Here is a 27,354-nt window from a genome sequence, read left to right as displayed (position 1 = left end):
GTGCCCCTGTCCCTGTCCTGTGCCCTTTAAGAGATGGTTGTGGGCTGCCTGGCCACCCTGGCACCTGCATCCTTGCCCAGGCCTCACTCAGGTGAGCTTAGGGCTTCAGCCCTGTGGCCCCTCTCCTCCAACCTCAGTCTCCCCATCTGAACAGCGCCGCCTCACGCAGGAGGTCCCAAAACCAGTCGTGGGTGGCAGTGGATCCACGGGCCCCTGCCCACCCGGGGGTCTGGCACACCTGCCTGATGTCATAGCCGTACATGTCCTTCTCCGGGCGCCCGTACACGACCCAGTGGGCCAGCTCCTGTCCGCAGCCGCCACCCAGCATCATCCCTGGGAGGAGCCGGCAGCTGCAGTTTGTCCCCGCCCGAGCCCCGAGCATCCACGCCCTCCAGCCCCCACACAGCATCCCCACACTCACCGGCACTGTTGAAGCCGCAGCCCAAGAAGAAGCCCCGCAGCTCGGGCGCCTCCCCCATCAGGGGCTTGTGGTCAGGCGTGAAGGACTCTGAGAGGGATGAGGCCAAGTGGCCAGGGTCTGCGGGTCCTCCCGCCTCAGACCCCACAGCCTGTGTGCCTGCCCGGCCCTGCCTAGCCCACACGTGGGCCAGGTCTGCCTCGGCCTCCTCCAACCTCCTGCCCCAGCGGCCTGGGCTGGGCCTGCTGGGCCCCGTCCACGCTCAGGCCCCTGGCCGTGCGAGGGCGGGACTGGGCTTCGTGTGCTTTCTCGTCCTCAGACCTAGCACAGAGCCCAGTGAACACAGGCAGTGTTCCCTGAGCGGATGAACCACCCTGCACTCCTCCAGAGAGGGGCTGGGCCTCTCGCTTCTGTCAGCTGTCAGGGCTCAGAGACCAGAACACGGTGGGAGAGCGACCCTCGGGTGCTTCACGCATGGTCCTGTGGGCAGAGGGCCCGGGAGCCACGGGGGCTCCCGCGAGTGCCTTCCCCGCCTGGACTCTGACCCCCAGCCCTGGGCCTGCCCACTTTGCTGCCCCTGGCTTCCTCGGCCCTAGGCCCAGTGCTTCCTGCTTCTGCTCTGAGGGGTCAAAGGCCATGGGCCATGCTGATGCAGACGCTGCGTCCCCACACCCCGAGGACACCCAGCACCCCAGCCTACCCGCCGCCCCCACTCAGGGAGGTCCCCGGCACCCAGGGATCTTGTACCCCTGGGACTCTCCCCTGTGGGTCCCACACGGGCCAGGGAGCCTCGGGTCAGTGAGTCACACTGCCACCCCTGTGTGCAGTGTGGCTGCCCTCCCTGGGGGCTGAAGCCTGCAGTGAGCTGGTGTGCAGACAGACCCATGGCCCAGCCCCTCCAAGGGGCCCTTCCCCTCTCCTGGCCCCGACGCTTCCTCCCGGGGCTCTGCTCCTCCTGGGAACCCCCGTCGGCATGTCCATGCGGGGCTGGCTGGCGCCTGCCCCCTGTCAACCCCAAAGCCTCTGTCCCCCCCTTTACCCAGAGCAGCACAGAGGTGCCACCCGGCCAGAGACCACAGCCCAGACACAGGGAGTCTCCCACCAGGTGGAAAGGGACTGCCCAGGAGAGCCCGCTGAGCCCAAGGGGAGCTCTCCTCCCTGCTCCTGTGTCCATTCCTCTCCCACTGCTAGCCTGCAGCCCTGCCCGGTGCCGACCTCCTCCCTCCTCTAGGTCACTGCTGTGGGTCCCTGTCCCAGCCTGGACCAAGAGCAGTGGCATGGCGTGGACCAGCAGCCACTGAATGTGGCATGGATGCTGCCAGCCAGGGAACTCAGGAGCCAGGGGGCTGGGGGGCTGTGGGCTGTACCACACACCACCAGTAGCAGCCTCCCGGGGCAGCATGGGCCCCATGACTCCCAGGACCTCAGCCCCTGACCCACCCAGGACAGCCAAGGCCTGTGACACCAGCCCAGGGAGGGGACAGTGGGCTCCACGGTGACCCACAGTGGACATCAGGGGCACAGCCCAAACTATCTCCTCCCTGGGGGTAGCTCAGGGGCCGGGGCTCAGGAAGCCCACTCTGGGAGCCTTTCAGAGCCAAGCTGGTCTGCAGCCCTGTTAGGTCCTGGCCTCTGAGACCAGAGGTTGGGGTTGAGACAGTGGCAGGGGCTTGTGGCCAGGCAGTCGGGGGAGGAGGGGACAGAGGCTAGCACAGGAGTCGGGACCAGGCCTCACAGGGTACAGGGACAGAGCCCCTCATTCCTGATTGCAGACAAAACCCAGAGTTCCAGCGCCAGAGGGTGGCACGGGCACCTTGGGCAAGGGCACCCCAGCCCGAGGGACCAAGGCCACCACTCACCCGGGCCACACACCGTGGACTTGATCCCCGTGGTCTCCAGCACGGGGACGCGGTTGATGGCGCCCTCGATGTGCTGGGTGAACACATCCCAGTCCAGGTCAAAGAGGCCGAAGGCGAACTTGTCCGACACCTGAGAGGGCCAGGATCCGGGGCAGGGGGCAGGGGCGGCTTCCGCTGGGTCAGAGGTCCAGGGGCACCGGGAGACCCCGTTTCTACCCCAACCAGCCCACGATTGCTTCCATGGCCTCCAGCAGTCACCCAGTCCCTCACTCCAGGCTGCCCGCCGCTGCCCCCATGACTCAGTGTGGCCCACAGAGCCTAGGGCAGCTGGCCCGACTACAGCCAAGGCCCTGGCAGCTGCTCCTCTGGGCTCTGCTGGATCTCCGTGAGCTGGGCCCCACCTGGGCCCCAGCCTGCAGGGCACCCTTAGCCCCTTTCTCTGGCTGACCCTTATCTTCCTAACTACAATCAGAGTCGCCATCCAGGAAGCTATTACTTATCTGTTTGTTTTTTGCTTGTCTCCCTACCAAATTACAGGCATCTTAGGCAGGACTTTTATCTTAGCTGGGCTCCCTCCTTCTCCAGTTAGGCAGCACCCAGTCCTTCTGTGTGTGGACTGAAGGTGTGGGCCCTGCACTCAGCCTAGAGGCTGCAGGGACCAGCACCGCTGCCAGCTGCTGGGCTCTGGCCACTGTACGCTGTTCTGCACGTGCGTTTCTCCATCCCAGGGTCCCAGGCAAGGTCTCACCTCCTCCCAGAAGATGGGGTTGGCCTCATAGCCACCCACAGACAGGGCGTCCCCTTGCAGGCGCAGGTAGACTGAGGCATCATGGTCGCGGACGTTGGGCATATTCTGGAGGGCAGGGCAGGGGCCATGGCACTGGGCAGGGCTGGGGCCTGGGTTCCCCATGCCCTGCCATGGGCCCTGCACCTGCTTCCGGCGTCACCGGGAGGGTGGACACCGGGGCCTCCTTCCAGCTGCAGGACCCGGGGCCGAGTGGACGGCGCCTCCTGCCCAGGTCTCTGCTTCCCTGAATCCCCTCAGAGAGCAGCAGAGGAGCAAGAAGGAAGGCCAAGGGCGGTGTGGCCCCCAGGGAAGGGGGGACGTCAAAGCCCCCGGCCGTCCCTCACAACCCGGCCACCCCACAATGGATCACAGGTTCCAGCCGGGCAGTGAGCTGACAGCAAAGTAAAACCCGGCCTCCGGTCATGGAGAAAAAAGGAAGAAGGACGCTAACCACTGTGTAGCCAATAAACAAAGCCATCAGAAGGGGAGGGCAAGAGATGCACAGCACCAGGTCCCTGGTGGAGCTCTGTCCTCTGTCCTGGGCACACTGCAGATGACCACATGGCACTCAGGGATTTGCGGGGAGCAGATGGGTCACCTGGCCAGCCCCACCCAGTGGAGGGTGTCCTCGAGGGGGCCCAGAGTGCTCTCAGGGACTGAGCCCTGCTGAGAAGCGATGCTCCCACCCCACTCCAAACACAAAGAAAACCCAGAGCACGAGCAGGACAGTGGGGACACCTGGTGGCCAGCAAAGCCTGGACTTCTGGTCCAGCATGACTGGCGTTCCGGGCCCTGCTGCCGTGAGGGCCCAGCAAGCTCCACGCAGCACCCACATGGCCCCCGCATGCCCACGGCCCACGCCGCAGAAGCCCACCCTGTCCCCTGATGTCCCTGTCTCCTGACCACAGCCTGGCCCCCTCCAGTGCTTCGCGCCAGCCCCAGATCATCGTCACTGTCACCAGAGCTCCCCATAAGCACCTCCTTTCTCGTCTACCCTTAGCACAGCTCAGAAGGAAGATACATCCCCACCCAGGCTGGGAAGGGGAAACTGAGGCTCATAGTGGTAGCGGAGGAGTGGGATTCAAAGCTCATCTGGTTGTACAGCACCTGTGTCCGCAGGAGCAGCGGTAGGACTATGGGAAGGCAAGGGCTCAGGGGGCACCGGCCACTGCTCTCATGGATGCCCCTCGGCTCGGTAGAGCTTGTTCTCTGACCCAGCGGTGGGCGTCAGTGTATGGGGCCCCGTCACCTCCCAGAGCCTCTGGCTGGGCAGCTGTCACCAGGGCCAGTGGGTGGAGGGGCCAGGGGGCTCAGTTTGCAGCCCAAATCCCTGTCTCCTGCAGACTCTCAGAGCTCCTGCGGCTGACAACCAACCATGCCCTTGTGCCCTGGTACCCAGAGGCACAAGGGACCCAGACTGGCTTCGTAAATAACCCCAGCTTAGCCCTAACCTTGAAATTCGTGGGGTGCAAGGAGGTAAGCTCTGCCCAAAGAGAGGGGCTCGGGAAGACATCAGGGACAGAGTGAGGGCACCCAGGCCTGACTTGGTGGGCTTCCCGGCCTCCCTCCTGCTTCCAGGACTTGGCTTTTGTCCCCATCCCATGCTCTGAGCCTCAGCCTGGTCCTCTGGGAGCCACAGTGACCAGAGAGCAGCCCTGGAGAGCACTTAGGCAAGCAGGCTGTCTCTACACACCTCGGGACCACGGAGCCGAGACTGCTCTTTGTCCCATGCCCCTAACTGGCACATGGAGGAGGCTGCCTCCTCCACAGGAGTGTCCGCTGACTCCGTGTCTGGGGCCGGCCTACCAGGCTCCGTTTCCCACCGCACATCCTGCCTTCTCCACCCAAGGCCCGCACAGCAGCCAGGCCTGGCACCTCCCAGCCACCAGGCAACCAGGATGGGGAGGCCTGGTCCCTTCCAGCCCACAGCCTGCTGAGCCACCCAACAGACCTGCCTGCCGTGCTGGTCACCCCCTCTCCACCACCCGCGGACCCTCTGGAGACTTGGCCGCCTGCTCCAGGGAGCCCAGGAAGGACCCACAGTTCCCAGTCCCGGCTGTGCTGTGGTGAAGGGAGCCACAGAAGGATGGGCTGCGAGTGAACAGTGGGGCTGGAGGAGGCATCCAGGAAGAGTGGGTGGGGAGAGAGAAGGAACGAGTGGGGTTCAGGGATAAAGGGACGGGGAGCAAAGGGAGGAGGGGAGGGGACACAGGGCAGGAGGAGCGGGGGGGGCGGCCCAGGTCCAGCCCCCAGCAGAGGGCTGACAGAGAGGCTCAGCATGCCGGGAACGGTGCCCTCCAGGACAGGCACCCGGAGCTACCTGGGAACATGTGAACACCCCGGGTTCCCTGAAACTCTTTTTTAAATTTAATTTGCTTTAATTTAGGCAGTGCTGGGGATTGAACCCAGGGTCTTTGCTCTGAGCTGCACCCCCAGCCCTTTTCGTTTCTTCATTTACTTATTTCAAGAAAGGGTCTCAGTCACTAAGTTTCCCAGACTGGGCTTGAACATGCGATCCTCCGGCATCAGCCTCCCGAAATGCTAGGATCACAAGCATGTGCCACCCACCCAGCTTACAAGGTTCCCTGAAACTCGGTCACACAAGACGGCAACCAGCTGGGCCGTGTGCCCCACACGGGTGCAGGCCGGGCTCGGAAGGCTGAGGAGCTTGGCACCATCAGGGCTCCCCTGGGGCGGCTTGCTCGACTCTACCAGCGCTACCGTCCCCGGGTCACAGGGGAGGCGGCTGAGGCCAGGGCAGCGAGGGACCCCAGGAGAGTCGGGTGTACCGAGCTGGGCTCCCCACATGTGGACCCAGGCCCACCTACCTGGATCCCCTCGATGCGCTCCGTGACGACGTAGGCATGGTGCATGGCCACCAGGGGCACCTTGACTCCAGCCATCTGGCCCACAGCGCCTGCCCACACGCCTGCAGGCACAGCACAGGCAGCTCAGCTCTGCGGGCACCCAAGTGGCACAGGGCACTTCTGCAGGCCTCTCTGCCTGGCCGGGACCCCAGGCCCAGAGGGAAGCCCCGTGGACAGGGGGCCGGGTGAGGGGCAACAGGAGTCAGCAGAAACGCCACTGCCACCTGCACAGTTGACCAGGCGGGGCGTCTGGATGGAGCCGTGATCTGTCTCCACAGCCGCAACACGCCGCACCCCAAAATCATCAGTCCGCACACGGATGCCCGTCACTGGGCAGTTCTCGATGACCTGGGGTGACAGGAACTGCTCATAAAACCACAAGGGCCTCCCGGGTGCTGATTCCGCCCCTGGGGACCCGGGGATGCCGTGTCTGCTAGGGCAGCACTCGTGGGAACGGAGATGAGGCCACAGCCCCGGGGCATGGAGCCCACCCGTCCCTGCACTGGTCACATGAGAAAGTCGGCTTCCTAAAGTTGAAATCAGGCTCCTCTGTGGAATGGAAAGACTCGTGGTTAATATAGTGTGTTTGCTTCGTTCTTAAAAGGTCACAAAACTCCCTTCTGAGCACACATGTATCTTCACAGAAAAAATTTGGGGTGCAACACACTAGACACTGGTTACTGCGGGGCGGCTTCTCTGTCTGCACTTTGCATCTTTGTCTTTTTAAGTCTTTCTACAACTCCGTGCAGGATTGACACAAATGAAAATGAAAATTACAGGAAGGGGTGCTAAGAGTATTTGCTCTGCTCTCAGGGTTCTGAGCACAGGCGAGCTCAAGCAGGTGCCCTGAGCCGGTGGCCATCAGTACCTGGGCTCCCCGGGCCACGGCCGCCCTGGCAAGGGTGGAGCAGGTGCCAGCAGGGTCCATGGTGCCATCCTGCGGCACATACAGGGTCCCGTAGAGGTCGTCCACCTTCATGAGCGGGTACAGAGCCTTGGTCTCCGAAGGACTCAGCACGTGGGACTCCACGCTATAGGCCTTGCCCAACTAGGGAGCCAGAGGAGACTGAGCGGTGGGAGCCATTCTGGAAGCTTCCGGGCCACCAGCTGGGTCACAAAACAGCTCCAGCAGCAGGTGAAGGAGGTGGCCCTGGGTCAGACCCCTGCTACCCAAAGGCTGGCCAGCTCTGCCACCAGGGCCTGAGGGGGTGGAAATCCTTTAGCAGGTGATAAAGAACAGGGCCAGTACGTGGTGCAAAGGGTTTATTACCTAAAATATATAAAAATTACCTCGACAGTGATTACATTTTGGGCCTGGGAATCTGGTTAGCCCAGGTCTAGGCTTTGCCTAGAGAAAGGAAACTGCTCCCTGCCGGATTAGGAACTGACACAGACCACGCCTCCACCACATTTGATTGGCCCAAAGCAGCCAATCAAGGGTCCCTGGGCCTGAACTAGGAAGGAGCTGAGCTAATCAGATCTCCATCTGGAAATATGAATGAAGCGGGTCCAAATCTCCACCCTGGCCTTACTCTCAAGGGGCAGGTAGGCCAGGATTTGAGTCCAGTGCACTCTGGGCTCCTTTGCTGGGCCAAGGCAGGCCCCACCCTAGGGAACCCATCACCGCCAGCCCTTTGGGGAGCTAACCGCCCACCAAACCCTTCCCTTTAGCGCCCTGCCCCATGCACCCACCGACATGAGCCTCTTGTACTCGTCCAGGCGCTGGCGGCTGGACGCAATGAAGAGGCCCCCGTTCTGGATCCAGCCCGTGTGCAGCCCGGTCTCCTCCTCCAGCCCTTGGCTCACCAGGCGCCTTGTGTGGGCCAGCAGCTCCACCTCCACGTCACTGGGCCGCAGCTGCCACAGCAGGCCTGGCCGGAAGTGGGTGCAGGCAGTTCCCCACCCAAGAGGCAGGCTGCACCCCTGCTCCCCACCCAGTATCAGTGGCGGCGGGCAGGAGGGTGAGAAGTCGGGCCTGATCACAGCCGGAGACCCTGAGGCGGCTCAGAGTGATACCAGCAGGCCCCCACCCCAGAGTGAACCGTCCGGGAATAAGCAAATGGGCCACTGGGAGAGCGTTTTCCAGCACAGCCCAGTTACAGGGCAGGGGCAGCGTCGGCTTCCCAGTGGACATGCAGCTCTGGGTGCTCAGGAGGCCCCAGGGGTAGGTAGGAGGGTGCCGGCCAGCAGCCCCACCCTCTCCGCCCAGCAAGTGCCCCTTGCAGGGCTGTCTCTCCTGGGGAAGGCGCTTGGCTCGTGACAGACAGTACAGGCGCTTCAGCCCCCGGCCGCCTGGGCAGCACAGCCCTCTTCACCGCAGCCCTTCCGAGACTGGGGGCAGCGGCGTCCCCGCATCTGCCCTCTCCAGACGACCAGCGGCTCCTCCCCTCCAGCTCGCTGCCTCTCCCAGGCTCCTGCTGCCACCCACGCTGCACCCACCTGCACCCCGCGTGCACCCAAGCCCTACCTGCTGTGTGCCACGTGGTCCCTGCCGTCAGTCGCTCCCGTTCCAGCAGCACGGCCCCTGCCACACCCAGCTTGGCCAGGTGGTACAGGGTCTGGCAGCCCAAGCTGCCCCCACCAATGACCACCACGCTGGCCGTGCTGGGCAGGGGCTGGCTGGGGCCTCGGGCCTGGGCCTCCTCCTTCAGGGTGCGCTGGTAAGGCACATTCTTCTCTGCCCGGGGACCCGGGGCTCCAGCCAGCGCCTGCAGCCGAAGGCGCTGAGCTGGTCTCCATGGAGGGCAGTTGGCGGCCACATGCAGGGCTCGGCTCAGTGAGGCCATGGGCACTCAGGCCCCAGGAGCTGGAAGAGAGCTGGGCTAGGGTACTGAGGACACACATGGTGGCTGTGCTGTGCGCCAGGCCCTGCTGCCCGGGGCTCCCCCTGCTGCCTCTTGGGTGTGGGTGCGCCCCTCTGCTCGCCCACGTGGACAGAGGCCTGGGGTGCAGCAGGGTTGGCGGGGCAGAGCCACAGTGGGTGGGAGGGCCGTGAGCCCAGAGGAGGAAGAGAGGAGGGGCCGGCGTGGCTGGCAGGAGCCCACAGTGGGACCTGGGAAACTGGGGCATCCAGGGTGGGAGGACAGCGAAGGCGGGGAGAGACGAGAGGACTGAGGACCAGGGACCGAAGGGAAAAGGAGCCGGGTCCTGTGGGACACTGGGGACCCAGAGATCATGGGGAGAGGCCGGAGGTGGAGGGGTCAGCGCGGGGCCTTGCCAGCTCAGGACAGGCAGGGACACCTGTGGGCTGGCAGGATGCCCAGCGTTTCCCGGGACCAGAGGCCCCATTAGTCTGTTCCCTCCCAGCAGCCCGAAGTCCTTCAGTCACCAAGGCAGAGCCACTCAGGTTTGAGTACTTCGGGCAGGAAATGGATGCTGGGCAAGAGCCTCCCACCCCTCTGCCTCCTGCTCCTCCACCCTCCCTGCCCTCCAGACTCCGTCCAGACCCCCCTCCTTCAGGAAGCCCTCCGGACCTCCCCAAGAACAAAGATGGAAGACCAACACCAGGAGCCCAGGGTGTCTCCCACCAGACATGGGGCAAAATGCCTCAAGGGGCTGCCAGGGCCCTGTCCCCAGCCCAGCAGGACCAGGAAGACACTGGCTGCAACCTGCAGGGCCACCTGTGTGGCCTTAATGTGATAGCACCAGAGGCGGGGTCTGCAGGTGCCCCGGGGTAACTAAAGCAGGGCCTCGGCCTGACCTCTGTTCCTGCATCTGTCTCCTTCATCGGGGCAGACACTGTTTGGCCCCGTGTGTGCACCTGACCATCACGACACTGGCGTCTGTAGCTCAGGGCTTACGGGGCCTGCGTCATTCCCTCCAAGGCTGGGAACACCCGGACAAGAGCACCAAATGGGTTGGCAGGTGCAGAGGACCATGACACTGGCTGTGCCCAACGCAGGCATCGTGAGCCCCACACCTGGCTGTTTACAGGAGTGAGTCTGGCCGAAGCCTACGTGCCGAGGTCAGAGGAACTCACACCCGAATTCCGTTCCCACAACTAAAACCTTCAGACCGGAAGGACAGTGTTCTAATTACAAGCATATATTTTTGTCTATTCTGTTCCCGAGAATGCGCCGTCTGGTCCTTTATGAGCCTTGTTTACATTAATTTCCATAGCAACCTTTTCCCCAATTGATCGCCAATAAAAGTCAGTGCCCGGGACCGACTAGCACCTGCATCGGTCAGTCACACAGGCCTTGGTCGTCCTGACCCTGCTTTCTCTCCCAGCTCTGTCTCTCAGTGTACTTTGCCCTCAGGCCTGCGTCGTGTACTGGGCTGCTGGGGACTGGAAACTGACTGCAAGGGTCTCCGGCAGGCAGGGACACCCCAGCACCAGTTCCCAAGTCCCCGGGAGTGACACCTAGAAGTCTCCCATTGCATCCCACCCCTGCAGCCACCTTGGGGTTAGGGAAAGCAGAACCTCGTGTTCCCCACCACCATGAGGTCACCCCAAAGTGGGAGCTGACCCTGTGATGGGAGCCAAGGTCGCCCCCTCCGTCTCACCCCGGGACCCAGCTGCCCCCTCAGGCCGGCCCAGAACCTTGAAGAACCCGTGCTGAGACCCCCGGCGGGCCAGGTCTCCACCAGGACCCGCACTGCCCCTTCTGTAAACCGAGAGGCGGCCTCCAGCCTTGGTCCCCTCCATCGCCTGCCTGTCACGCCCGGGTCCTTGTCTGGCACCGTGGTCGATTGGAACCCGAGAGCCAGAGGGTTTGCCCTAAGACTCGGTAACACACACCTGGCATCGGTTAGCTAAGACAGCTCTCATCGACCGACCCGGCTGTTTAACAGCTGTGTGGACTTAGGGGCCGTCTTCTCTTCTTTCCTACCGTTCCGTCCGCCTTGTTCATGGGTTCTCTATGTCGTTTTCTGCACAGCACACCTTGCTCGTGCAGGGCTGTACAGTGCTGCGGTTCTGTGTTCTGGTCTACATTATAGCACTGGGTGTAAGTTATGCAGACAAAAGCAAGGCTGGAGCCGGGGGTGCAGCTCAGTGGTGCTGCCGCTTGCCTCACAAGTGCAAGATCCTGAGTTCGATCCCCGGTACCAAAAAAAAAAAAAAAAAAAAAAAAAAAAAAAAAAAAAAAAAAAAAAAAAAAAAAAAAAAAAAAAAAAAAAAAAGTTAAAGCCATGGAGTTGGAGCCTCCCTTTGACCATGGCTGTTCTGACCACCGTAATGTACGTGCTCTACCATTTAACTCTGTTGGTAAACGAGGAATGCCTGTAATTTACTAAGTCACTTCTACTGCTGCTCTCCTGCAGACGTGACTGTCCCGTTTCACAGAGAGGACACTGAGGCACAGAGAACCCACAGGTGACCGAGGTCTCAGGGTCACAGTGCTGGGCACAAGGCCAGGCCCTGGGAGCCTGAAGCCTGCCAGCTCCCCTGCCGTGACCCAGGCCCAGTGGGGCTGGGTGTGAGGACTCCCAGGGCAGCGGGCACAGCAGGGAGCCGGGCTCTGTTCTGTGAGGCTTTGAGGCAGGAGGAGGAGTTGCCGGCGGGACCCCAGAGGTGTCACCTTTGCCCGTGGGGTGACGCCTGCCCTTCTGCGGGCTGCAGGACCCTGCATGGGCCCCTCTCCGTGCCCACCTTGGGTCCTGGATGGTGCTCCTCTTCCAGGAGTCCCGACGGGGAGTGGGTAAGAGGCTCAGAGGGGACTCTCCAAGCAGGCCGGGCACATCTGCAGAAGCCGCCTCTCCTCCCACTGAGCCTGGCACAAACGCCGCAGGCCTGGAGCACCACGTGCCCCGACCAGTCCACGGTCTCCCGCCTCCTCCCACAGCAGCTGCTTCAACGTTAACCCATGCGGCCTGCAGCTCCCTTCCCTTCCCTAGGCTCAGGAGTCAGAGCTGCGGCAGGCGGGGATCTCGTCAGGGGCTCGGGCGGCACCCCAGTCTGGCTGGGTGCCTGGGCGTGGGAAGGCAAGGGGCCAAGCAAGGAGTCCGCTGGGGCGCCCCGGCTGCTTGCCGCCCCACAGTCCCTGCAGCCAGCTGAGCCGCACCAGCCCCCTCCCAGGGAGGCCCGCCCTCCCCTCCTGGGGACCAACCTCCTCCACGTCCCTCGACGGTGGTGGCAACGCCACTGCCTTCCTTCCCAAGCCGCGGTCTGGTTGGAACAGGCCACCCTCCCCCTCAGCCTGCCCATTGTCCCCGCCCCCAGCGTGGGCGGGACACACCGCCAGCAGGGCCCAGGCCCCGCCCAGCCAGACAGCCGCTAAATGGGCAGCTGGGCTGCGGACCGGAGCCGGGGCCCCATCCATCCCTGTGGTGACCTGGCAGGTGACCTCTCCTCTCCAATGCTCACTTTCTGTCCCTAACACCGGGTCCCAAGGTTGCTGTGGTGACCCTGCCTGTCCCAGGAGTGGCAGTGTTGCCCACCCACACTGAGGCTGCCCGGGAGCTCATTCTGGCATGGACAGAGCCCAGTCCACTTGGCCCACCAGGATAGGCCCCACACCCCTAAATCCTGCACTCCAGCACTCCTGACGCACCCTTACGGTGACACCAGCTCTCCCACTGCGCAGAGCCCAGCCCCTGACGGGATTCCTACTTCCATGACTGCCAGGCTCCCCAGAGCCCAGAGGGGGGCCCAGCAGGCCTCAGGCCACACAGCCAGCTGGGAGTGGTCGGACCAGATGACCGACCCAGCTGGTCTGGGCATCTGCCCATGGCAAGTAGAAGCAGGTGCCCAGAGAAAGCCGGGGAGAACAAGAACCTCTGGTGACCACCACCAGCCACAAAGGGACACGCAAGGCAGCACCACTGTATTGCAACCAAACAGCTGTGCTCCGGCCGTCTCTGTCCTGCAGTCAGCCTGTTGGACTTCTACACCAGCGGTGCGCCTGGTGTGTAAAAAGCTTCACTGGGAGGCACACAGACCACCCCCCAGCCCAGAGCCGCCCTGGGTGTGAGGAGGTTGGGGCTCAGAAAGCCGACACACTCGGGAGGGGGTCCTGGCGGGACAGGGCCATGCCCGAGCAGGCTGTCCTTCCTCCAGCGGGGACCAAGAAGGACATCCTGGAGGACGGTCTGGGCTCTGAGGCTGCTGCGTGCCGACCCCATCCTCCGTCCCTGCATGGAGGGCAGAGGGGCCGTCCCTGGGCCCCAACACCCACCTCACCCTGGGCTTCCCTGGGACAACACAAGTCCTGCACGGGGAGGGGAGACCAGCGTGGCCCCTGTCCACACACTGTGGCCTGACCCAGAGGAGAGACTGCGCCCTAGGCAGGGCAGGCAGGGCAGGCAGGGCAGCCTGACTCCCCTTGCCCTGAAGCCTGAGGCCAACCTGGACTCTGGACGCGGGGCGGAGGCCAGGGACAGGACCTGGCGTGGGCAGTGTGGTGGGACCTGTCATTGCAACACCCTGCTGGGGAAGGGACAGGAGGGCAGGCCAGCTCCGGGGTGGAGGTACGGGCGCCCATCTGGGATGCCGTCACAGGTCCTGCTGCCACCCTGCACCCCCTCGGGCTGCTCTCAGCACCTGTCCCTCCACTGAGACTCAGTTTCCCCATCTGAGAAGTCAGTCTGTCCCCTGCGATGCCAGTTTCATAGATGTTTCGTAATGTCCCCTGAGGATTATTGCTCTCTCCTTCTTGGATTTGAGGAGCATGTGGGAATCATGGCTGACTTACTTTTGGGGGTGACAGGCACCCCCAGATCCCAGATCCAAGGGAGGACTGCACTGAACTCAGCCGTCTGGGGGCTCCCCTCTGGCCCAGGGGCCTCCCACAGTGCCTGGCTGCTGCTGGCCTTCTGGGATAGAGCTGATCACTGGCTGCCCTCTGCCAGGCAGAAGTCCAGGGTGGCACAGGACGGGTCAGCGTCCTCCACCAAACTCCACGTGCGGCCCTGCGAGTAAGGACCACAACGGCCCAGCTTAGGAGCCCTTCCTCCGTCCCCCAAGCAGCACCAGTGTGGGGGACCAAGGGGCAGCAGGACCCCAGGTGCCACATCCCAGAGAGTCACAGACCAGGGGGATGGACAGCCAGGATGCTTTGGAGCTGGATTTATATGAAAGGTTTTATTTTTCCAACAAAAACTTTAAAACACACTCACACACAACCCCAAATGCCTCCCTGCACTGACCCTGGGGCCAGATGAAGACAGGATGCTCACATCTCATCCCAAGGTGAGGCTGACCGTTCCCCAGAGGAGCCTCAGAGGAGTCCCTTTCTGTCCTGGCCAACTGAGGCGTCTGCTGCCCAGGCATGGGGTGAGAGCAGCTGGTGCCAGGCCCCGGGTGCAGTGGCTCCTCTCCTGGGTGCCACATCCCCCACTTGTTCCCACCATGCTTTGCGTGTGGAAGGGCTGCTCCCCACTCTGAGCCCGTGCTCTTGTGAAGCTGGCTTTGCAGGGCACACTTGTCCAGCTGGCCACAGTCCCCGCTCTGTGCTCTTGGCCCCTTGACACGTCCCACTGGCCCCGGGGACCTCTGCCTTCCCAGCTGCTGAGAAGACCCCTGGCTGCCCTCTCAACCCAGGCCCTAAGGCACGCACACCCTGGCGGTGCCAAGCGAGCCAGAAACTGGGTGCATTTGGGCTCTGGGGCTGCAATGCCGCCAGTGCCCAGGCGGGGGCAGCAGCACTGTGCTGCAGGAGGTTGGGCCATGGTGGGAAACACCGCCCCCGACGGCCATGGGTTAGTACTGCATGCTGGGAAAGAACGACTGGGGGGAGGAAACGACCAGGATGCTCCCAGGAGAGGGGCAGCTGCGCTCTCCCACACCCCAAAGCCCCTCCCTTAAGCAGGACAGAGAAAGGGGCAACCCCAAAGGAGAGGTGAGCGCGGAGGCCCTGCTCCAGGGAGCAGAGAGCATGGCCCCTAGCAGCTTCCCCTCGCTGCCCCGTCAGCTTCAGAAGGGGAGGGTTACACACCTCTAGGTGGCTGGGAGTCTCCCGCGGCACCCGTAATTCCACCTGGCTTTGCACCGCGTATTTTTTTTGTTTGGTTGGGTTTTTTGTCTGTTCGTTTGAGATAGGGCTGCACTATGTAGTCCGGGCTGGTCTCAAACCTGGGGCAATCCTCCTGCCTCAGCCTCCCGAGTGCTAGGATGCCAAGTGTGTACCGCCACTCCAGCTTGCTGTGTGCTCAGGTCCTGGATGGTGCATATGCCTTCGGTGTCCCCTGGTTATCACTAAATACGGAGCCTCTCGTGAAGCAGTGCGTGGCTGTCTCACTGTCTGGCTCGGCACGTGGGCCTATTTCCGAGGTGTGAATCCGCCCTCTGCCCTGAGCTGAGGGGACGCAGGCACTTGGGTGCCCACACTATTGGCTCCACGAGCAGGTTCCCAGCGCCGCCGCCCTCGCACTCCCACCTCCTGCCCCCAGGCCCCAGTTACACAGGGGTCGCTGCCTCCGACCCTGGCCTGGCGTCGCCCTTCCACCCTCTGCTTTCAGTGTTTCCGAGACACCGCGTCTCCGCTTACCCATAGCTTGGTCACTGGCGGTGACACCGTCCGCAAAGGGGAAGGCGGAGTCGAAGCTCAGCTGCAGGGACGAGGGCCACAGGGATGGGGCTGGACCCGCAGACCGAAAAGGGAGACAGCCCGCGGGGTTCGGGGAGAGAGACGGGGACACAGCAGCAAGCTGCCCGCGGCCAGGTAAGGTCCAGCCAAGCCGCAGGCTGGGGAGAAGCAGAACCCATTCCCAGCCAGCGTTCTGGGTGGTTTTCTCCCTCTACAACCAAAACCCAGCCAAGCTGGTGTGGGCTGCCTGTGTGCAAGAGTCACGCGCAGCGCGTTCTGGAGTCCAAGCGGGGCTGGGCCAGGAGTCTCAGCCCAACATTCCGCGCATCGCATTCTCCACGTGAACTAAAGACACTTCCGGGAGGCCGGCTGCCTCTCTGCCAGGCAGAGCCCCGAGGCCATCAGGTCTTGTGTTGGGCTGCGGCTCCCTCCGAACCAAGACCCAGGGTGGATCCGTTCCCAGCCTCCTCTGCAGCCAGCTGCGGTCACCGGACCCCGCGGTGGAGAGGCGGTGTGGCTTCAGGGCGTGTCCTCAGCGGGCGGACCCGGGGTCAAAGCCTCAGCTTGGGAGGTCACACGGGAGCCCAAGCAGCCACACCCGCGGAGAAGGGCGGAGAAGGCCTCGGCCCCTGACACCGCGGAGGACAGTCCCAGCCCGGGTCACTCCTGGAGCACTGGGGGTCACCTTACGGTCTCTTCTGCCCAGCTGTCCCCCAAGAGCCTCAAGAGTTCAAAAGCCGGGCTTCTGGAATAGGACCGGACCACCGAGCTCGTAGCTGACCCACTGCTAGGAGGCGGGGCCTGGCTGGGGGCGGTCACGGGGTGTGGCCTCGAGGGTTTCGTCTCCACCCAGGCCCTCGCTCCTCCCTCCTTCCGGTCCACCGTGCCGTGAGCAGCCGCCTTTCACTCACAGAAGCTGTCACTCTCGTCTGATGGGCGGGCAGTGACCCGGAGCAACCCGTGCAGAGCTGCGTTGCTATGTGCATGAGGCAGGTTCATCTTTCTCGGAAAGGCAAAACCCAGACTTCGATTATTAAGACAAATGCAGGCGCCGGTATCAAGTTGTGACCAGAGAGAACAGCCTGAATGCAACCCACAGACATGGTCAGAGCCGGTCGCCAGAAGGCCTGCCCTGTGGCAGGGCCCCGCCCGCAGCAAGAGGTGATGTCTCCGCCGGTAATTTGCACACAGTTAATACCTTTGTAATTTTCCACTTGGAAAAATTACCTTTTAAGTGGGTAATTTGAAAACGCTTAACGGGTACTGAAATTTTTGTTCAAGGAATAAATGCTTTGTTCCAATCTGGAAAAATGAACAGCAAGCAAAGCTAAGAAAGCTTAGGATGGGCCGGGGATGTAGCTCAGCGGTTCTGCTGCCTTTCCCACAAGCACAAGGTCCCAACTTCAAACCCCAGTGCCGGGGGAAGATGGCAAAAGCTTAGGAAGGGCAAGGGTCAGAAAGTGAAGCTCACCCTGGGTTTCTTCCTTAAGCAGCACCCACTGACAAGGCCACGGCTGGAGGCAGCAGTACCGTATCCTACCCGTTTTGAAAGGAAGGATTTGTGTCATTTATTTAACTTAACATTTTAAAATAAGTTTGAACTGTTTTATCGTCCCATTAGGATGTTGTTTGATGACTCAGTATTTGCAAACACGTTTTTAAATCTGCAAACACGTGGAGATTTGTCTGCGTAATTTTTGTTTCTGGTTTCTAACTTCACGGTGGTGGTTAGGAAGCTGGCTTATACGATTTGAGTAATTGGAAACTCGAGTCCTGCCCTGTGACCCCGACCAAGGTACAGGAAGACGTGTGATAGGCAAGGGCAGAGTGTTTGCTTACGCAGTTGTTCACTGTGCTGTTCTAACCTTATAGCCTCCCTGATGGTTTTTTTCCCTTTTTGTAGTGCTGGGGATTGAATCCAGGGCCTTCACACTGAGCTACATCACTACCCCTTTTTAATCTTTTGCATTCTGAGATAGGTTCTCACTAAGTTGCCCAGGCTGGGCTTCTATTTGTGATCCTCCTGTCTCAGCCTCCCAAAGTGATGGAATTACAGGCGTGTTCCCCACATCTGGCTTCCTCACTGATTCATATTTTTATGGCTGTATTGAGGAATAACTGACAAATAAAAACTGTTTATAGTGTACAACATAACATCTTCTCCCACAGACACTCACTGTAAAATGATCGTGCACAACCAAGCTGATAAACAGCCATCATCTCGGAGTTCTGTTTTCCCTCGGGGCCTGTTACAGCAGCGTCTCGATGTCACCCAAAGCCTCGGGCGGTCATCGAGAGGGCTTTTTCAGGGCTTTTTGATCCAGAGTGTGTGCGGCTGGGGTCGATTCCTGGTGCAACGCTAGGCTCAAGGGCACTAGGATTGAGGCTGTGAGTGCTGTCACCCTGAGCATCCTGGATAAGATATAAGGGACAGAAAGTGCTGTAGTCCATCTCTTCCTTGCTTTGCTGCCTTCTGCCAGCCATGAACTGTTTCTCCTCAGGGACACCCCTCTGCCTTGGAGCCAGCCGACTATGGACCGAAAGAAACCTCTACAAACTGAGCAAAAGAAACCTTTCCTCTTTTAACTCCGGGTGTCGTGCATTTTGTTTCAGAGAGAGAAAAGTAATTAAGACGTGGTGAGAAGTTTAAGATCTACCACCGGGTAAATTCCAAGCACACGCTACCATGTTACTAACTTTGGTCCCCTGCTGTACACTCATGTTCTGGAACGTGTCCTAGAAATCTGCGCCACTGACCAACATCTCCCCAATTCTCCTGCCACAACTCCCACACCGCTCTCTGGTCCTCTCAGCCCCACGCAGCAGCCTCTTCATAGAAGGGAGGTCAGGCAGGACCTGCCATCTGGGTCTGGCTTGTGTCCCTGGATGTTCTCCGGGATCCTCCTCTACATTGCTGCACAGGATCAGACTTCCTTCTTTCCAAAGGCTGAACCATATTCCGTGATATATCACTTTTTCTTTATTTCTCCACATGCTGGTTGACCCCACGCCCTGTCATGCACAGTCTTGCAAGGAATCTGGGAGGGCAGATGTTCTGATACACTGGTTTCCTCTCCTTTGGGCATAAACCCAATGCTGGGCCAAAACGTTATATATTTCACTTATTTGGGGTACTGCGGGCTTCATGGATCTGGATATACAGTCCCTTCTCACAATTTGGGAATTTTATGCAACTTCTTTAAATAAGCTTTCTGGTGGGCATGGTGGCTCACGCCTGTCATCTCAGTATTCAGGAGGCTGAGGCAGGAGGATTGCTATGTTTGAGGCCAGCCTGGGCTATACAGTGAGTCCAAGATCAACTTGAACTACACAGTGAGACCCCACTCAAAAGACAAAACAGTAAACATAAGCATTCCGCCCGTTTCCTTTTCTCTCCATGATGCACATCTTGGTTTGCTTGATGGTGTCCTGTTTGGCCCATCGGCTGCCTTCGCTCTTCATTCGTCTTGTTTTTTGTCCCCTTCAGTGGGTGACTTTAAATACCCCGTCTTCAAGCTTGCTGGTTCCTTCTGCTCGCTTCAGTCTGTAGCCAGAGTGCTCTCGATTTTCACCTTGGTCCGCGTTCGCACAAACTGTGTGGCTGTTACCCCTCTGTACTTCTCATTTTGCTCTTGGGCTGTTCCGGATTCTCTTTGCCGTCTGCACTCTTGCAGCTCACCGAGCTCCGACTGGAGAGAGTTATCAGGTGGTTCATGGTTCTGTCGCAGGCTGTTTTGTTCTTTGGACGGTGTCCTGCTTCCCTGTTCGCAAATGTTTCTCCCTCCACGTTCCCCAAAGCCTCGTGCGCTCATGGGCGGGGCTTGTGGAGGGGATTGGATCGCGGGGCGTGGCCTCATCCGTGTGGAGCCCGAGGTGAGTTTACAGCCAAGTGTGCTGCTGGGAGTGCAGCCCGGTGGGAGGAGGTGGGTCCCGAAAGTGGCTATGAGGTCCTCTGTGCACGAGCTTCCACGGCAGCAGGGGGAGGCAGCATTCCCAAAGCCCCCAGGGTGCTGGGACTGAGTAGTAACTCCCCGTGCCCCTTTGTGACAAGTCATTTCGAGACGTGAGGGGTCCAGCACGTGGAAAGATGTCCTTCCCTGGGATGCAGTGTCTGGCAGCAGCACCCCGGCCTCCACACTTACCCTGCCGACGCCCCCCAACTGCGCCTTTCTTAGCCGCACTGTGACACTGGGGAGCCCATCGTGATCCAAATGCCTAACCGTCCCCACTTCTGCTTTGCAGTTTTGAAAGCCCCGTTAGTCCTTCTGCCAACTGGCTTGGTTATTTGTAGCTCACTGCTCCCCACACTCGTCTGTTTAAACACGTCCATCCTTCGCATGCTGTCCCTGTGGATCTGACGCTACCGCCTGGGGGTTTGGCTGCCTTGCTCTCTCATTTGCTTGGGCGACTTGTGCTTGACAATGTTTGTATATTTCTTGGATCCTTCTCTCTGGAGATTGAGGCTGAAGTTGAAAGTGGATTCTTCTACAGACCATTTTCATTTCCTTTTCCCTTGGACCAGGAGTTCCAACAGCTCAGAATCCCACTTTAGGGTTCAGCTCCAGGCTTTTGGGACCATAGGAAGTATAAATTCTGGCCATCCCTTTTCTTTGTTTTTTGGGTTTTTTTTTTTTTTTTTTGGTATCGAGGATGGAACTTCAGAACTTGTACTTTCAAAGCAGACGACGGCACCACTGAGCTAAATCCCCAGCCCTGGCCATCCCTTTCTTAAGTACCAAATTAGAGTTGCACCTTGTGTTGCTGTTCTAGGAGCTGCTGCGACAAAGTGTCACCAACTGCATGGCTTAAGTGACTTCTCTCTCAATCCTGGAGGCCAGAAATTCAAGCTCAGGGGAGGTCTTGCAGGGTTGGTTCCTCCTAGAAGCGGGGGCAGTACCTGCCTGGGCCTATCCCTCAGGATCTACAGTGCTGGTCACCTGGGGTGTCCCTCAAAGATGCAACACCCCACCTCTGTCCCGTCTTTACACAGCGGCGCTCTCCATGCACAGCTGCCCAAATTCATAAGGACCTTGGTCACACTGGCATAGGGGACCCTGGGGACCCCATCTTAACCTGATTACATCTGCAAAGTCCTTATTTCCAAATAATGTCACATTGGCCCATACTGGGGCTAGCACTTCAGGCTGTCATCGTGAGGAATATGATTCAGTCCAGGCTGTACATTCTCTGGAAGGGTTTGTTTCTGCTCCCACTCACGGTTTAAGATGCAAGAAGGGTTTGCATTGCTGTCTCTTGGTGTTGCTGGCAGTGTGTACAGGATGGGGAGGATGGACAAGGGGCTATCAAAATCCACAGGTGCTCAGTTTAACACTTCTAGGGCCGGAGATTTAGCTCAGCAGCACCGCACCTGCCCTGTAAGCCCAAGTAGGTCCTGAGTTCGACTCTGGTACCAAACATTAAATAAATAAATAAATAAAATAAAAATTACTGCAGTAAAAGACACATTACCGTTCATTCCCCTCAAAATGCTCCCCTTCACCTTGAACACTCAGCCTATCCTTCTTGCCGTTTTCAGAAGCAGTTGTGGAATAGTGAATACTGAGCCCCAGGAGAGGCAGCTTGTGAAACCAGGGTGCTGTGTCCTCACGCCCCCCCCGATTCAACAAGTTCGGCATGGTGCGACTTCTGGCCCTTTCCCCGAAATCACAATGACCATGAAAAGCCAATGGTTTGAATCAATCTAGGCCTTTGAAGCAGCCATGACAGCAAAACTAAAGACACACATGAAAGAGGACTCCAGAGCTGCTTCAGGAAGGGGCAAGGAGGACAGAGGGGGTGTTCTGAGGAGGGGGATCCTGAGGGAGGTCAGTGGTGGCCGTGTGCCATTTACTGTCATAACAGAGGAGTGACTTTCTCTGTTTTCTGACCACACCCCGTACACAATCATCCTGACACTGAGGTGAGGCCCACCTGTGTCCCAGCTCCAAAGACAGCCCACCTTCTAGACTTGGCACCTGGTGGCCTCCAGTTCTGTCTCCTCACCCCTAAGGCTGGTCCTCGAGGTCCCTGGCTGAGCAGATGCCACAAAGAGAAAGTCGGCCAACCTCTGGGTTCCGCCAGTACTCTGCACTTGGCACGTGTTTCTCCTTTTTTGCCAGTTCGTGAAGGAACGGGGGCTATTTTCCCAGTGCCTGTGCTGTACCGGGGGGAGGGGCGGCCGGGGCGTGTGACCCGCCGTTTGCTGCAGGCGGGACAACCCCAAGGACGTCGACAGCCCTCCACTGGGACCTGCAAGCATTACCTTTCCTCGTAACTTCACTCTGACACCATGTATCGGTCAGGGCTTTCAAGAACAGATTAATATTCCGTGTCGTGTACAGGACTTGCTGGGTAGGCCAAGAAAGGCCATCTCTGTGCCAGAGGGCTGGGGGACCCAGGCCTGGCACTCACTGCAGAGTCCCATGTGAGTCCACATTGGAAAGCCAAAGGGTCTGTGCTGGAAGCCTGAAGGAAGTGGAGAGGAACATCCCAGGACGAAGACTGGCACGTTTCTGAAGTAGCAGAAGGGCAGGCTTCCTCCTTTCCCTTTTTACTCCACCCAGGCCAAAAGCCTATTGGTCAGAGCCACCCACATCCGGGGCAGGACTTCCCTCCTCAGTTTGTGGCCTGTGTGTCTGTCACCCGGACACACCCAGAACTGTGCTCCTCCAATCCTCCAGGCCAGCAATGGAGAACCTTGTAGAGCTTTCAATGATACAAACAGCCTGCTGCGGCAGGTGAGCCATGGGTTCGCCACCACTGGCATTTCTTAGTCCGTTCAAGTTGACATCTCAATGGGAAGTTGAGTGTAGGAAGTGAATACACCCAAGGGGGAGCCCTGACAAAGGACGGTGGAGGCGGAGGGTGGGGGACTCCTGTCTTGAAACCTCCAACGACGACTCCTGTGTGTGTTTCCTCTGTGGGGCAGGAGTCCCGGACACCTGGCTTTACGTGGGGCTTGGTCCTGGGCCCCGAGAACCTGTAGCTGTGGCTCCCTGTGCCCCGGGAGCTAGAAGCAGAGGCCCCAGCCCTGGAGAGCATGGACCTGTGGTTCTCTCCTTTTCTGGAGCCACCTTCTCTCCCCGGCCCATCTCTGCACTCTGTGCATTTTACACCATAGACAACGGATGAGATCTTGTCCGTCAGTTCAGGGTCCTGCAGCTCAACTAAGGGATCAACTGAAGTGGGCTGGACACAGGAATGCAAACCATGCCGTTTGCTCAGCCCTGCACCCCATGCGAGCTTCCCCCTGCTTCCTGCAGGGGGTCAGTGCGTGTGGGAGACAGACCCCCCTGTGAGGGCACCGTGCAGATCTGGCTTCCACCATGACCCATGGCAGCCCCAGGAGCTGAGCTCTGGCTGGCCTAGGGGAGGAGCACACACGGCAAGGCCAAGGTGGGCTCGGCAGGGCGGGGGTGGCCTCAGATGACACCCAGGTTAAGTACTACCCCTGCTGTCCTGGCAACCTCGTTCTGGGCCACTGGCTCAGGGGCTCTCACCCCAGGCGGCCCCCAACACTCCCCCTACTGTCCTCTGCAGGGAGTCAGGTCCTTCCTGCAAGCCAGAGGGACAGCTAGGCCAGCAGGACACGGGCAGGTGGTCAACAGTGAGCTGTGGGGCTGCTCTGAGCACCCCGAGTCACGTACTGATGCCCAACTCCCTGCGCCCGAGTGCGACTCCAGGGACAGAGCTCCTCTCACAGAAGAGAGGTTAGCAGGGCCCAAGCAGGAGCTCTAATCCAACAGGACTGGGGACCTCGGTAGGCCCTGGGAAAGCAAGCCGCAGCCACCCCAAGGGAGGGAGGACTGGGGAAGCCAGCACAGCGGCCCCCAGATTTTGACTTTGGTGTGAGACAGATTCTGAGGGCCGAGGTCGAGGAGACACAGCCACGGGGGGTTGGGGGGGGCTGTCCCAAGGGAGGTGGTCAGCCACCTGCTGTCCTGACAGGTGGGTGTGCAGGGCAAGGAGGGGACAGCATTGGCAGATGGTGTGTTGGGGGTCAAATGTGCCTCCCACCTCAGGTTGCAAAGCCCGCAGCAGACGTTTCTCCTCCCTTCCAGGCCACGTGGATGGCTTCCCTCAGGGAAGTGCTGTGGATGCCAGCAACTTGAGCAGGGGGAGGGGCAGCCATCTCCCCCAAATCTCAGCACCTACCTGCATGGAACAAGAGCCCACATCCACAGAGCCGCATGTCTCCTTTGGTCCTTGACGCAATCTGAGCCAGGCCTGCAGCATGGGCAGCTGCTGCCCACCCCCACAGCCCTTGCAGTCCCCTTGGTGATGGGACCCTGCTCTCCAGGATGGCCGAGGCCTCGCAGAGACCCTGTATTTCCCAGCCTCATGGCAGCCAGGAACAGCTCCGTGAGCAGGCACTGGTTACAGAGCCACAAGAAGACCTCTGCGTCTTCCCATGGCCTCACAGGCAGGAGCTCCTGCAGCTATGTTGGACCACGAGGCACTGGTGAGGATGGGAGGAGCCTGAGGCTCTGCACCTCTGGGAGGACAAGGGTGGGCCATAGCTGCCTGGCCTGGAGCTGGGCCAATCCTGCAGGCTCAGAGGAAAGAAACACCACACCCTCACCCCAGGCCATGACAGGAGAATCTTTCCAGCAGAAAAGGACATAAGTTTATTTGGAGTAAAAACCGTGGTCTGAAAAAACCCATTGGCAAATGTTTGTGTTTCACTTGGGGTCACGGCTCCCGGACCCCAGATCCCTGACTCGCATGCAAGGGGCTCCAAAATGTTCACAGCTGATCCGGGCCCAGGTCCTTGGCCCTACTGGGGGCAGCCCGCCTCCCACCACCCTGCTCGGTACAGTGCAAAAACAAAGCCAAACCAAACACAAAGATCAAAACAAACACAGAACAAAACATTCACAAAACCCAGGCTCTGAGGGATGCATTTCTCAGTGTTAATACCCACGGCCTGAGCCTGCGAGAAATCTCCCCTCTCCCTCAGACGGCGCGGGATGCTGGGGAAATAACCAGTCTTTTCCCTTAAAAACACACGGGCGGAACAAAACATGAGACAGAACCTGCGAGGAAGCGAGGCTGCACTCTCCCTGCCGTCCTGGCTGTGCTCCCTCTCGGAGCCGCTCTGTGCTGCCCTTTCCGCTCCTCTCCTCCCCACCCTGCCCGATGCCCCGCTGCTGGGGTGCAGACCGAGCACAGGAGCCACTCACCTGGCCTGAGGCACCGGGCCAGCGTGATTCACACACAGGACCACCGCCCACAGCCTGGCTGACCCTCCCTGCCCTGCGCCGCGCAGCTGACAAGGACACAGGGCCGGACACAGGGCGGGAGGAAGCCAGGAGCCCCAGTTTTGCCTCACAACTGAGAGGGAAAGAGTCACAGGGTCTTACAGAGCCTCAAGGCAGAGAATGGGGCGTGGCCAAGCCAGCAGGAAGTCCCCTTGAGGACGTGGGAGAGGTAACAGGTACAGCCACCCCCAAGAGCACTTATTTCCGGTTTGCCAAGGCCTAAATGTGAGCCGCAGAGGCCCTTGGAGGGAGACTGGCCAAGACAGGCAAGAGCTGATCCCTTGCAAAGCCGGGCAGACCCCGGAGGCCCCACACAGGCACAGCAGGGAGGAGGGAGGGCAGCGGGGCCATGGTGACGGACACCTATGCCCTGTAGGGGCTACAGAAGGTGGGTCACTGGGCAGCAGGCTCAGGGAGGGCCCGGCAAGGCCCAAAACAGTACCATCAACTGGGGGTGGGGTCCCCAAGGTCCTCGTCCCTTGGGGCCTCCTGAGAGCCGGCTGCCCTGTGGGGTCTGCAGGCTCCACGTGGTGGGAAGTCCCAGGAGCCAGCAGCACTTGGGGCCCTCATGAGCTCCCTCCTTTTGTACCCCAGCAAAGTAGGCTGGGCAGGACCACGGCAAACAGCCTGGTTCTGGTTCCCGCTGCCCGCCTCAGCCGAGAGCCCCCAGAGCAGCAGGGAAAGGGGCTGAGTCCAGGGGCTGAGAAGACGGGCTGGGGTGCCCCTTGAGTGTCCCCAGCCCCCGAGACACCATCTGCTGTTTAATCCTAGGCACCTGAGCGCCGTCTCCTCCACAGGGCACAGAGGAGCTCCGGCCTCCGCTGCCACAGCAGCCCCTCTCCACGCTGGGCAGCACTGGCCCAGGTTTCCTCTATGTACAAGCAGTGTACCCACAGCAGCCCCCCGGGCAAGTGGAAGGGAACGGTCCGGGACCAGGACTCCAAGAGCCTGACCACCCCTACGGGCTGTCGATGGTGGGCGGCTTGGTGGGCGTCTCCCCTCGGAGTCATGGAGGAGCCAGACGGACTTCAGGGCAGGGGACACTCTCCCGAGAAAATCCGCAAACGGTGTCCAAGCCCCTGCGGTCACTGGACGCCCTCCTCTTCCACGTACGTTGAGGGAAACCAGCCGATCTGAAAGAGACGGCGAGATGGCGTGTGTGTCCGTGGCTGTCGGGGACAGCAGGGTGTGTGCAGGTGAAGGACCTGCGAAGGCGCAGCGGGCCCCGGGAGGGGCTGAGGGCCCGGCAGAGCATAAAAGAAGCCCCGAAACACACCAGCCTTGGCCCGTGGATTGATCCGACGGCTGGAAAAGAATCGACCCTGCTGGGGCCAGAACTGGCCCAGAACCCCCAGCCTCACATGCAGCCTGGTGCTCCCTAATACTGTGAGACACTGCCAAGCAGGATGGGACGGCAGAAACCGCCCTCAAGTCACCATGGGGGGCAATCAAGGCCAACCAAAGAGGCAGACGACATCACAGCCAACAGACCGTCGGGACCCAGGGAAACCCTGGGACCGAGATGCCGAGACCGAAGCAAGACCCAGGTGTGGACAGGTGCGACAGACCAAAGACCAGATGGACAGCCGGGAAGGGGAGAGGGACATGGGCCACAGCAGACCTGACACCGTGCACAGGCAGAACGAGGACATCAGGTGTGGACAGGACAGGCTGCGTCAGTGGACGGCCAGGGGCCATGGTCGGGGTCCCCCACACCCAGTCCATCCAGTGCGGACAATTCCAACCCGGAGAAGGGGGGAGCCAGGGACAGCAGGAAGTTCCTCCTTGAGACAGGAAGCCAGTCCCGGGAGAAGGGCGGTCAGAAACAATCTGTGCAGGCCAGGTCCATGAGCAAACATGACAAACCGGCTGGTGAGCCTAGGAGGCACTGCAGTCGCACCGGCTACCTGCAGGGCCCGTTTCCGGGGCCCTCGGATACCCAAGCCGGAAACGCTCTGGCCTGTCACGTGCCACAGCGGGGCGTTGACATGGAACCTGGGCACATCCTCCCGTGTGCTTCAGGGGCCTCCACCACCCTGGGTACCCAGTGCCACGGAATGCCACGTCCACACTGCTGTGCTGCCTCGTTCAGGGGATGATGCCGGGGAAAGGTCCGTACGTGCCCTATACAGACGCAACTCTGAAAGAACACTTTGGTCTGGGGTTGGCTGAATCCATAGATGTGAGACCTACAGACAGAGGCCCGATTGTACACAGTGTGCATCGAGGTAAAACATGTACTACATTCGAAGGCACCTCCTGAGTCTTCCTCGTAGAACCTCTCACTCCCACACTCCTCTGGCCTCCCTGCCTCCTTCGGAAGCAGCCCTGCAGCCCTCTTTCACGAGTGTTCGTTCCATCTGATGGAAAGGCCAGCCACAGAAACACGGTGCCCGGGCCTCGTCCGCCTTATTCACCGGACCTGGCATCCTGTGACTTCTGGCTCCTCCCCGAAGCCAAAATGACCATGAAAGGGAGTAGTTTCAAATTGATTCAGGACACAGAGGCTGCCACGTCAGCAAAACTAAAGACATTCAGGAAAGAGAAGAGGACTCTGGAGCTGCTGCAGAAGCGGCATCGATGCTGGAACAAGTGTTCAAAGCAAGGGAGAGCAGGGCTGGGGATTTAGCTCAGTGTTCCGTCGCCTGCCTCCCCGCCTCCGAGTTCGATCCCCAGTACAAAAAAAAAAAAAAAAA

At 60.2% G+C, this 27,354-nt stretch overlaps 2 protein-coding genes across 2 annotated transcripts in view; both read right to left on the bottom strand.

The window, feature by feature from the left end:
- Sardh (sarcosine dehydrogenase) overlaps positions 1–11,950 on the bottom strand; it is a 37,421-nt gene extending 25,471 nt beyond the window's left edge. Inside the window, exons 1-10 of the mRNA XM_033759001.1 lie at positions 11,525–11,950; positions 8,399–8,737; positions 7,624–7,802; positions 6,800–6,979; positions 6,156–6,279; positions 5,893–5,993; positions 3,026–3,130; positions 2,278–2,407; positions 422–508; positions 243–333 (exon numbers count right to left, since the gene is read on the bottom strand). Of these exons, the coding sequence (XP_033614892.1) occupies positions 243–333; positions 422–508; positions 2,278–2,407; positions 3,026–3,130; positions 5,893–5,993; positions 6,156–6,279; positions 6,800–6,979; positions 7,624–7,802; positions 8,399–8,717 (1,316 nt within the window). The 5' untranslated portion in view covers positions 8,718–8,737; positions 11,525–11,950. The remainder of the gene's footprint in view (positions 1–242; positions 334–421; positions 509–2,277; positions 2,408–3,025; positions 3,131–5,892; positions 5,994–6,155; positions 6,280–6,799; positions 6,980–7,623; positions 7,803–8,398; positions 8,738–11,524) is intronic.
- Positions 11,951–24,001: 12,051 nt separating this feature from the next.
- Positions 24,002–27,354, bottom strand: part of Vav2 (vav guanine nucleotide exchange factor 2) — a 98,814-nt gene continuing 95,461 nt past the window's right edge. The window contains exon 29 of the mRNA XM_010608987.2: positions 24,002–25,791. Within this exon, the coding sequence (XP_010607289.1) occupies positions 25,744–25,791 (48 nt within the window). The 3' untranslated portion in view covers positions 24,002–25,743. The remainder of the gene's footprint in view (positions 25,792–27,354) is intronic.

This window comes from Fukomys damarensis, unplaced genomic scaffold (assembly GCF_012274545.1).
Source record: "Fukomys damarensis isolate Sample0158 unplaced genomic scaffold, DMR_v1.0_HiC HiC_scaffold_36, whole genome shotgun sequence".
Taxonomy (NCBI): Eukaryota; Metazoa; Chordata; class Mammalia; order Rodentia; family Bathyergidae; genus Fukomys; species Fukomys damarensis.
Note: the sequence above shows the minus strand (reverse complement) of the source record. Positions and strands in the feature narration are given on the sequence as shown.